Genomic DNA, 11821 nt, shown 5'->3' with positions numbered 1-11821 from the left:
TTTTTCCTCTACTCAGACAGATTGCACGTCATCTCCCCTGGCAACGGGATCTTCGTTTTGTAGCACCGCAACAAAGGGTCAGACTTGTCAGGGTCTCACGTCCCCTCAAGTCAAGGGGCTTGAACAGCAAATCTTCTGCCCTGAGAGAGCGAGAGAGTCAGCGCAAGCCAGTGGTGGTTGGGATGGGGGGGGGGGGGGGGGGGGTGGGGGGAAGGGGATGGTGTCAGAGGACAAAGGCCTATGCCCCATAAAACAGAACCAGATGATCAAGCAGAGAGAGGACTGCTCAGGATCATCAACAATATTGTTTATAACTGCAGGGAAATGAATCAGACTTTGGGAGAATGGAGTATACCTTTTTTATTCAAAATTCACATAAGGGTAAAAATATCTGCAAAAATAACTCAAAAAATTTGATAGAATAAGGTGAAGCAGGTACACTTTTTTTTAAACATACCATGAAGTCTGCTGCTGAAGCCTGCCCCATTCTGCACTGCTGATGCAGTGTACAATTAGAGAGTGGGACATGGAGCTCCCGCCTCAAGCCTCCCCCTCGAGGCAACGCATACACTGTACAGTCCCGGAAGCAGGGAGGAAGAAGCCAGCCGCTCGACCCGATCGGGACACAGGAGGACAGATGCCGCTCAAGAGAAGCGAAGAAGGGCGCACACCACCACCCCCCTCCTCCCCCTCCCCCCCGCCCCTCCCAAAACCAAGCTACAGGCCTTGGGCAAGACCCTTCAACTGTCCTTGTCAGTCTGCAGCGAGGCCGCAGCCAGCGTTACCGTGGTGACTGGCTGTCCTGCCATGCTGTGGATTTGCATCTTGGCCAGTTTCTTCTGTTCGCATTCTGTGACCAGGCGGTTCAGTTCTGCTGCGCTGTAGCCAATGAGCGTCTTCAAGTCGCACACGAACTTGTAGACGAATCGCTTCCCCTGGACTTTGCATATCATGTCCCCGTCGTAATAATATCTGGGTATGAAAGAGGGTCGGAAATCAGATTTAAAAACTACACCACTTAGTTTTGACTCCCTTTGACCATTTACAATCTTCCCCTCACTCCTGCCCAGAGCACACTTTTTCCTCTAATCTTCACTTGCTCAGACGTACGGCACAGAAACAGGCCCTTCGGCCCATTGTGTTTAGGGGGAACATTGGGGAACTTCTTCACTCAGAGTGGAGGGAGTGTGGAACGGGCTGCCACCTGACGTGGTAAATGTGGGCTCACTCTTAAGTTTTAAGAATAAATTGGATAGATACATGGACGGGAGAGGTCTGGAGGGTTATGGACTGGATGCTGGTCAGTGGGACTAGTGGAATAAAGTTTCGGCACAGACTGGAAGGGCCGAATGGCCTGTTTTCTGTGCTGTAGTGTTCTATGGTGTCTGTGCTAACTATCGAGCATCCATTTAAACTATTTCCATTTTATTCTCTCCACAGTCCCATCCCCAACAACCCCCCCAGGTACTACCACTCATCTACACACGAGAGGCAATTTACAGTGACTAATTGGCCAAGCCACCCTCTGGGATTTGGGACACAATGGGCAAACTTCACACAGACAGCAGTGGTCAGGATGGAACCCACGTCGCTGGAGCTGTGAGGCAACAGCGCAACTAACTGCACCATTTGTTACTCCCTTATAGATTAATGGCCCAAAAATAGGGGCATTCAGTTAGGAGGCTGCTGCAAGGATCAGTGTAGGGCCACCAGCTGTTTGTGATCTATATTAACGACTTGGATGAAACCAGTGTAACGTATCCCAGTTTACCAATGCCACAGAACGAGGTGAGAAAATGAGTGTGAGGAAGATGCAACAAGATCTACTAATTAGGTGAGTGGGCATGAAGATGGCAGATGGAGTGTAATGTGGGTAAATGAGGTTATTTGCTAGAAAGAATACAAAATATTTTTAAGCGGTGTGAAACTAATAAGTACAAGTGCACAGAGGGACCTAGGTTCTTGAAACACAATCAACAAGAGATTAGTAAGGCAAATTGAACGTTGACCTTCTTTGCAATCTACCCTCCCCACCATCGAGGACATCTTCAAGAGGCAGTGCCTCAAGAAGGTGGCATCCAACACCAAGGACCCTCATCATCCAGTACACTCCCTCTTTGCAGTTAGCATAATGCTATTACAGCGCCAGCGACCCGGGTTCAATTCCCGCTGCTGTCTGTAAGGAGTTTGTACGTTCTCCGTGTCTGCGTGGATTTCCTCCGGGTGCTCCAGTTTCCTCCCACATTCCAAAGACGTATGGGTTAGGAAGTTGTGGGCATGCTATGTTGGCGTTGGAAGCGTGGCGACACTTGCGGGCTGCCCCCAGAACACTCTACGCAAAAGATGCATTTCACTGTGTGTTTCGATGTACATGTAACTAATAAAGATATCTTGTTACTACCATCGGGGAGGAGGTACAGGAGCCTGAAGACCCACACTCAATGTCAGGAACAGTTTCTTCCCCTCTGCTATCAGATTTCTGAATGGTCCATGAACCCGTGAACACTACCTCATTATTCCTTTTTTTTGCACTATTTATTTTTGAAATTTTATGTCCTTGCACACCACCACTGCTGCAAAACATCAAATTTCACATCATAGAAGTCAGTGATAATGATTCTGACTCTGAATTGTTCAGGACATTGGCGAGATTACACCTGCATCTTGGAAGCAGTGCAGTGTGGATTTACTAGACAAATTCCTGAAATGTCTAATATGGAGAAATCAAGATCAACCTAGTATAGATGAAGGAGAGGGGATCTCACTGTGACAATCACAATTCCATGAAAGACTGATAAGCTGTTTCCTCATTCTGGAGAGTCTAGAACTAGGGCAGAATCACAGCTGCCTGAGACTGAGATGAAAACATGTTTTATTTTTGAATTGTGGAATTTTCAACACCAGGGAGAGTTGTAGACCTGCAGTTGTTGAGCCCATTGAAGATAGAGATGGATAAGTGTTTGGGCACAAGGGAATCGAGCGACAGGTGGATCAAGCTGAAGATAGGACTGAGGCAGGGAACCATTCACGCTCTCACTGAATGAACAGACTCAACAGGCCACACGACCAAGTCTTCCTATATTCCCTATGCCCCCCTGCTTTAAGAAACCCAACCCAGCTGTAAAAATCAACTACCAATTTTCTATCACCACTGCAATAAACTGATAGTTCACACATTTTGGAGCTGACAGAACTCTCAATTCCTTCCACTTAAAACAAAGCCCATTCCTTTGTCACCTCTCCCTCTCCCCTCTGGGTGAGATGCACAGCAGGTGGACAGTAAACGTCGAACGTTTGCGATCTCACAGGGAATCACAGACTTCAGTTAAAGATAAGTCTGAGTGCTGATTGAGTCACGGCAAGTGTTAGGGGAGGCTGTGGTGACTGGGATTGTATGGATGAGCTGAAAGACAGAATTTCACAGGAACAGGTGGTGTTCAATATCTGAATCACTTAAGAATTGCACCTCTTCTTCCCGAAAATGCAGACTCCAGATATGTTGACCAAATACTGGCTTGTATTTTTCTCCAAGATCTACACAAAAATACTGTTCTAATAATGTTAAACTACAACCCCCTCTACCTCCAAGACCAACCACCCTTTCCAACCTTATCATTATGTTCATTATGATAAATCCTTGCCCCTCTCTCCTCTTCCTTACTTTGCAAGCATTTCTTTTTCCTGATAGCTCACATTAGACCCCACCCACCCCCATTCTCTCTTCTCTCCTCTCCCATCAGGCAGAAGATACAGGAGCCTGATGGCACATACCACCAGACTTCTATCACACTGTGATACGACTATTGAAGGTTCCCTTATACGATGAGATGAACTCTTGACCTCACAATCTACCTTGTTGTGACCTTGCACCTTATTGTCTACCTGCACTGCACTTTCTCTGTAGCTGTGACACTTTACACTGTACTGTCATTGTTTTTACCTGTACTACCTCAATGTACTCTGTACTAACTCAACGTAACTGCACTCTGTAATGAATTGACCTGTACGATCGGTATGCAAGATAAGTTTTTCACTATACCTCGGTACAAGTGACAATAATAAACCAATACATTAAGTAGCAATATATCCAGGAAACAGCCTTTGCTGAAAAGACAAATCTTGCTTCTCACCTCACAAAGAATTTGAAAAGCTTTTAAATAAAAGTTTTTGAGATGGTACAATCAAAAGCAAAGACAATAAAGATTCTTGTTAATTTGCAAGAATTTCCCTGTTGAAATCTCCCCGGTACCTGACAGATTTGAATTCCCAGGCATCATTACAGGAATTAGCTGTGACCCAAACAATAAAGACTTCTCTAAAACATACATAATGAAGGTCATTTTATCTATTTGAAAGTAGATTAAGAACTACTTTCTGCTGGTGGGATGTCTCTCTGCTCAGAATGATTGCTTCATACCAAACTTCTGTCTCACTGCTGACTCAAATCAGCACATGACACACGAGAAACAACTAGACCCATCTTAAAACATGGCTAGCTACAAACTCAATGAAGTTGCATATTGACAACCTGGAGCTCAGTGGAGGGTTAAAGCTTGAATGGGCTACTGGAAAGGAGGGTGTGAGACCAATGCTGATTACAGCAAATTACAGAGCTGATAGGACAGCAATAAAGACCCATGAGCAAAATGGAAAAGTTAGGTCTGAGGTCAGAAAGCTCGTCGCAGAAGGAGATTACCAAGTGGATTAGACAGCTAATGGAGACAGAGACCCTGAGGCCATTCAATATTTGAAAACTATAAACAGCAGGTCACTTGACTGAACTTCCTTGGACAATCACCTTGAGAGGTAGGAACAAAAACTTGAGCATCAATGGATGCAGCCAACTGTTAACAAGAAGGGAACAAGCTTGTAATATTCACTCAATATAGGTATTGTTGGCAAGGTCAATATTTATCGTCTTAAAATGGGCTTAGGGACTTGTCCACCTCTAATTCCTCAAGCTCGCTTGGAGGTGATGTGAGGAGACAATAGCAAGAGCGATGCAAGATACAGAGAAAGGAAAATTATCCCAAGAACAGAAACTGTCCGAGAAGCACGAGAGGAAAAAGTGTGTGTGTGTGTGTGTCTGTGTGTGTGTCTGTGTGTGTGTGCGCGCGCGCGCATGTGGGGGGGGGGGTGGGCGGGGGTGCAGGGAGGTAAACAGGAGGGTATTGACCGTGAAACAGTCCACAATTATCTCAAGGCTCCACCTTAACTGTTCAAAAATATACAAACATGACAAAAGTGCAAGAACAAGTCTAGGTTGGGCAAGTTACTCTCAGCCACAACTGGCCAGTACCCTTGGGTGGGTGGGAGTGGAGGCAGTGAAGTCTCCAAATCTGTTCCAGGTTTAGTCATTCCTATCTATATATGAACTGTGTGGTATGACTGCATCTGTACATAGTGACGCAAGCTAGAGGTGGATCAAATTTGGCTACAATTCTTCCCTTGATGGAAGAGTATGTTGCATGCACTGTCTGGAACAGCAAGGAACTATGACTTGAGTATGGTGACTAATAGTGACTCTAAGACCAGAAACCAGTAGAGTGAAGTGCAAGTACATTTAACAGATGAGAGTTTGGGTTCACTTTTGCATTAGGTCCAGTTCACCAGCCACAACCTGAAAACAGCTGTGCTTCTGTCAATCTTAGCCCCTCTTTAACTTTTGGCACCTGTACAACTTGTTCAGCTACCTGTACAACTGAATTACAAATGAAACAATCAGGTGATGTTGAACACAGAGACCTAGGAGTACCAATACATAGTCCCCTGAAAATAGCAACAGAGGTAGACAGGGCGTTGAAGGCATACGGCATGCTTGCTTTCATTGGCTGAGGCAACGAGTACAAGAGTTGGGATGTCACGTTACAGTTGTACAAAACGATAGTCAGTTTACTAACCTGAGCGCTCGACTTAATTTTTCGTAGTTCATGGTGGGCTTGTTCTTCCGCTGACCCCACTTCTGAGCCACTAACTCTGGTTGGTTCAGCTTGAACTCTCCCTCATCGCCGACCCATGAAATGCAGTCCCGTGCATCCTTGTCTGTGAGAAGCTCCAGGAGGAACTGCCAGAGTTGGATCTGCCCGTTATTGCCTGGATAAGCACACAACTCCCTGTGTCAGTTTTTGCCTCAATACCACATAGGCAGTACAAATCAACTTTGCATTTTCAGATATATTTTGCAGCTTTGAATGTGGATAATTAACACACTGAGGGTGTTAGGAACCAACCGGGTAACAGGGATTGAAGTAACATTCAGAGGGTGGTGAATCCCTGCAATTCTTTATCCCAGAGGGTTGTGCAGGCTCAGTCACTAATTGCATTCAAAGCAGATTTCCGGATACTGAAGCAATCAAGGTATAGTGGGATAGGGCAGTAAAATGGTGTCTGAGGTAGAAGATCAGTCACAAACTTGTTGAATGGCAGAATAGGCTAAAGGAGCCAAATGATCTACCCTGCTTCTTGGTATAGAGTTTTAGTGTTGTATAGCATAGAAACAAGCCCTTCGGCCCACTGCGTCTATGCCAACCACCATACCCATCTATACTCTATCGTTCCTGCTTCCACCACCACTTCTGGCAGCTCATTCCAGACACCAAGTACTCTGTGTGAATAGTTTACCACTTAGGTTCCCTTTAAACCTCCTCCCTCTCATCTTAAACCTATGCCCTCTAGTTTTAGACATCCCTACCATGGAAAACAGACTCTGGCTATCTACCGTGTCCATGCCTCTCATAATTTGATATACCTCTATCATGTTACTTCTCAGCCTCCTTTGGATAAGCAGGGTCTGTTTTCCCTAGGGCAATCTCTTCTTATAACTCAAGCTCTCCAATCCAGGCAACATCCTTGTGAATTTTTTCTGCACCGTCTCTAGTGGCGTAATGCTTTACAGCACCAGTGACTCAGGTTCAATTCCCGCCGCTGTCTGTAAGGAGTTTGTACGTTCTCCCTGTGTCTGCGTGGGTTTCCTCCCACATTCCAAAGACGTACAGGTTAGGAAGTTGTGGGCATGCTATGTTCGTGCTGTATTTCACTGTGCGTTTCGATGTACGAGACTAATAAAGAAATCTTAACTTAGCTTAATAACATCTTTCCTGTAGTGTGGTGACCAGAACTGCACACCATTACTCCAAGTGTAGCCTAACCAATGTACAAAGGTAACACATTCCAACTCTTATACTTGGTGCCTCAGCCATATGCCCTCTTCACCACCCTGTCTACCTGTGTTGCCACTTTCAGGGAACTATGTACCTGTACCCCTACGACTTTCTGTTCTACAACACTCCCCGTGGCCCTGTCGTTCACTGCACATCCTGCCCTGGTTTAACTTCCCAAAATGCATCACTTTACACTTGTCAGGGTTAAATTCCATCTGCTACTCCCTTGCCCACTTTCCCAATAGATCTAGATCCTGTTGTAACCTTCTCTGCTGTACCACCAACTTTGGTGTCATCTGCAAACTTACTAATTGTGCTGCCTACATTATCATCCGAATCATTATATACGTGACACACCACTGATGAACCAGCACCAATCCTTATAGCACACCACAGGTCACAGGCCTCCAATCTGAGAAACAACCCTCCTCTACCACACTCTACCTCCTAACACCAAGTCAATTTTGTAGCCAATATTTTTATCTTCAAGCTCCCTTCCCCACAGGACACGATCAGTTCTCTCATGAAATTAATGCACTTGATGACTACAAGTGGGATTTGAACCCAGGGATGACCAAGATTCCGTAAGTCCCCTGCATAACTATGTGGAAGTTTAGGATTCACAGTGATCTCCTGATTGTAATCTGATGTTAGGACATCTGCCAAATTCACCGAGTCCATTCATTTGAATAGAGAAGAATAAGAGCAAGGAGGGCTGCTCATCAAATACCACAAACACCACGTTATATAGCTTTAGCAGCATTTCTCATTAAAAAAAAATCCTTTTAAGCTATTAGAACATTAGTAAATAAGGTTATTTTCCATAATATCAACACCAATGAAGTGATTGATGATTTTTGAAAACATTGGACAAGAAAGAATGTCAGGTATGATAACTATTGCAGATAAAAGAAATCTCTTGTCTAGCCTAAAACATTCCAAAGCTTGCTACAGCCAATGAAACACTTTACTAATTGTAGGAAACACAGCAGCTTGCCCGCAGATAAGACAGAGGTAACTACCAGATAATCTACTGTGGTGATGATTGAATATTGACCGCAACACCTGTGAGGTACCTACAGTTCCTGGCACAGTGGTGCAGCAGGTAGTGCTGCCTCCTCACTCGCCAGCACCCTGGGGTCAAATCTAACCTCCAGTGCTGCCTTTGATCTCAGGGGTTTCTTCTGGATGCTCCACTTTCCTAAGACATACTACATGGTAGGTTAATGGACCACTGTAAATTATACCTTGGAAAGACAAGGTGGAGTTGATGGGCATGCAAGGTAGAGAAAGTTACAGGGAATAAGACTGATGGGATTGCCTTGCAAGATGATGTGGACTTGATGGCTAAGTAGCCTCCATAGTAAGTAGAATGCTTTTTAACTGCTTTCTTGATATTTGAAGTGCTGCCACTAGTGTAGTGCAAGAAAGGTCACAGGACTGAAAAGATCCCATAGAGAGCAAAAACTAGATAATCAGATTTAGTGTATTGACCAATCAGGAACGACCAAGATTTCATAAGTTCTCTGTGGAAGATTTCATAGTCCCCATAACAATGTGGAAGTTTAGGATTCACAATTTTAAATTGTAAATTTTAAAATAATTAGTTTTTGATGTTTGAAAATACTTGTGAATGAAAAGGTTTGGCTATTCTGGCTGTCAAAGCAACTTGTATATGGGGCTTGCCATTTATGCTGGGACAGATGCTGTACTATGCTGGGCCACACTGATTGGCTGGGAGCCAGTTCCCTTGTAGAGGTTCATGCCCAGGGACCATTCCAATTAAGAGAAGGTTTAGGCAACAGACAGCTGGCAAACGTCAGCAGCTCAGGCAGTAGAAGGAATGCCCAGGCCATTAAAACCCACTCTGTACCAATTTCCTCTTACCTGTCCTGTTCCCTGGAGAACTTCTGTCTTCACCAGAGATTCGTGGAGCACGTGGGACTTTGGCGGGCTTGGGCGTTCCAGTGAAGACTTTAATTGTAGTGGGAGTTGCTGGTTGCACTGTGGCAGGAATTATTTGGACAGCTGAAAATTAAAACAACAAAGCTTAGAGAGATCAGTTAAATAGCTGGTGTACAAAACCATGCTCACACCAATGTTCAGTTGAGAAAATGGTCCCCACACTTGACCAACGTTTGTTCCTAACAGGGACACCAGACAATGTATGACGTAAAATTCCACTTGATCCCAATACCAGCACAATCCTGAAACCATCTTATAAAATTTGATCAAAGGATTAAACAAAAAATTTCAAACACAGATAAACTTTACACATAATTTCCAATCTTTCACCAAAGAATAATCAAAATCTGACCAACTTTAGGTCCGACCAACATTTATAAAATGTATTAAATGCACAAGTACATTTGCACAAGGTAGCTCCAAGAAAATCCCAGTCGCCAACAATGGCAGAGCCCAAAACAAGGTGAAGAATTTGCAGCTAAGTACAAGCAGATGTGGACAATCCTCGGCTTTCTTGCCATCACAAACAGTTTTTCCAGTCAATCTGATTCACTCCATGTGATATCAAGACACAGATGAAAGCAATGGATACAAAGACAAAGGAGCAGATAGCATCCCAGCTGTAGTACTGAAGACATGCACTCTAGAACCAGTCTCACTCCTATTTAAGTATAGTTACAACATTGGGACCTATCCAACAATATGGAAAGTTTCTTGCACGTGTCCTCTTCACAAAAGCAAGACAAATCTAATCTGGGTAATTACTGCCCAGCAGCCCATCCTTAAATCATCAGTAAAGTGATGGAATATGTCACTGTTTATGCTGTTAAGCAACACAACTCACCAATAACCTGCACACTGATGCTCAGTTGGGGCTTGTCATTACAACTTGATGTCTTGGTCCAAACATGGACCAAAGAGCTAAATTCCATAAGAGTGATTACCTAAAATAAGGCAGTATGAGAGGACATGGCTTTAGGGTGAAAAGGGAAAGGTTCAGGGGAAACATTAGGGGGAACTTCTTCACTCAGAGAGTGGTGGGAGTGTGGAACGAGCTGCCATCTGACGTGGTAAATGCGGGCTCACTCTTAAATTTTAAGAATAAATTGGATAGATACATGGAGGGGAGAGTCTGGAGGGTTATGGACCGAGTGCAGGTCAATGTAACTAGCGGAATAAAGTTTTGGCACAGGCTAGAAGGGCCGAATGGCCTGTTTTCTGTGCTGTAGTGTTCTATGGTTCTTTGGATTGTGTGACATGTCAGGGAAAATACTCTCTGGTCAGAGTCTAGCTTGCATGGTTAAAAAAAAAGACTTTTTGTCATTGAGAGTCAGTTATCTCAGCTCCAGAACAGCAGAATCCCTCAGGACAGTGTACAAGGCCCAAATGTTTTCAGCTGTTTTCCAACACAAAGCCAGAGGTGGGGATGGTTGCTGATGACTGAACAATGTTTAATTCCATTCACAGCTCCTCAGAAAATTCAAGCAATTTAACCTGCATGCAACAAGACCCAGATAACATTCAAGCATCTGCCAATAAGAGCACTACAGCATAGAAACAGGCCCTTCAGCCCATCTAGTCCATGCTGGCCTGGTCTTTTGCCAAGCCCCATCTACCTGCACCCGGACCATAGCCCTCCATACCTCTCTCATCCATGTACCTATCCAAACTTCTCTTAAATGTTACAATTGAACCTGCATCCACCACTTCTGGTGGCAGCTCGTTCCACACCCGCACTACCCTGAATGTAGTTCCCCTTTAAGTATTTCACCTTTCACCCTAAACCTATGACTTCCAGTTCTAGTCTCACCCAACCTGAGGAGAAAAAGCCTGCATGCATTCACCCTATCTATACCCCTCATAATTTTGTATACCTCTAAGATCTCCCCTCATTCTCCTGCACTCCAGGGAATAAAGTCCTAACCCATTCAACCCTTCCCATAAGGAAAGTAAGGAACTTTTCCATAAGGATAAGTGGCAAGTAATTTTCATGCCACAAAACTGACAGGCAACAATCTTAGAGAGTCTAACCACCCACCTTGACATTCGATGGGCTTGTCATTGCCAAGCCCTTCACTATCAATATCCTTGGGAGTCTGCATTGACTAGAAACTCAACTGGGCCTGCCATTAAACATATAAACACACACAGTGACCACAAGACCATGTCAGAGACTGGATACCCTGCAGTGAATGAATCACCTCCCGACTTCCCAAAGCCACTTCCCCAATAGTTGGGCACATGTCAAAAGCATAATGGAATATTCTCCACTTGCTTGGATGAGTGCAGGTCCAGCTTCACAAGAAACTCAATGCCATCAAGGACAAAGAAGCCCTTTGGTTGGTACCCTATTCACCACCTGAAGCCTTCAGTCCCCTAATCGTGACTGCGGAGAGCATCATCTACAAAATGCACTCCAGTCACCTGCCTGGGATATTCTCACAGCACCTGCCAAACCCATGACCTCTGCCAAGGACCACAGGAGAAGCAAGTCATGGAAACGCCACCAATTACAGATTCCCCTACAAGCTATACACCATCCTGGTGTGGAAATACAAAGCTGGTTCTTTGTTGTTCCTCGATCTAAATCCTAGATCTCTTCCTGCAAAAGCACCATGGGGCACCTTCCACAAAAGGACTGCAACTGTTCGACACCATCTTCTCAAGGACAGTTAGGATGGGCTAAAAATGCTGGT

The 11821-nt window shown here is 44.6% G+C and overlaps 1 protein-coding gene across 3 annotated transcripts in view; it reads right to left on the bottom strand.

Annotated features, from left to right (window-relative positions):
• Positions 1-342: 342 nt before the first annotated feature.
• gabpa (GA binding protein transcription factor subunit alpha) overlaps positions 343-11821 on the bottom strand; it is a 51962-nt gene continuing 40483 nt past the window's right edge. For all 3 annotated transcript variants that reach the window (XM_052014000.1, XM_052013999.1, XM_052014001.1), the window contains exons 9-11: positions 9048-9188; positions 5901-6093; positions 343-972 (exon numbers count right to left, since the gene is read on the bottom strand). In XM_052014000.1, the coding sequence (XP_051869960.1) occupies positions 741-972; positions 5901-6093; positions 9048-9188 (566 nt within the window). In that variant the 3' untranslated portion in view covers positions 343-740. The remainder of the gene's footprint in view (positions 973-5900; positions 6094-9047; positions 9189-11821) is intronic.

The sequence above is a fragment of the Pristis pectinata genome, chromosome 4 (genome assembly GCF_009764475.1).
Source record: "Pristis pectinata isolate sPriPec2 chromosome 4, sPriPec2.1.pri, whole genome shotgun sequence".
In the NCBI taxonomy this organism is placed as follows: Eukaryota; Metazoa; Chordata; class Chondrichthyes; order Rhinopristiformes; family Pristidae; genus Pristis; species Pristis pectinata.
The sequence above is the reverse complement of the archived record's forward strand: the minus strand, read 5'-3'. Positions and strand labels throughout refer to the sequence as shown.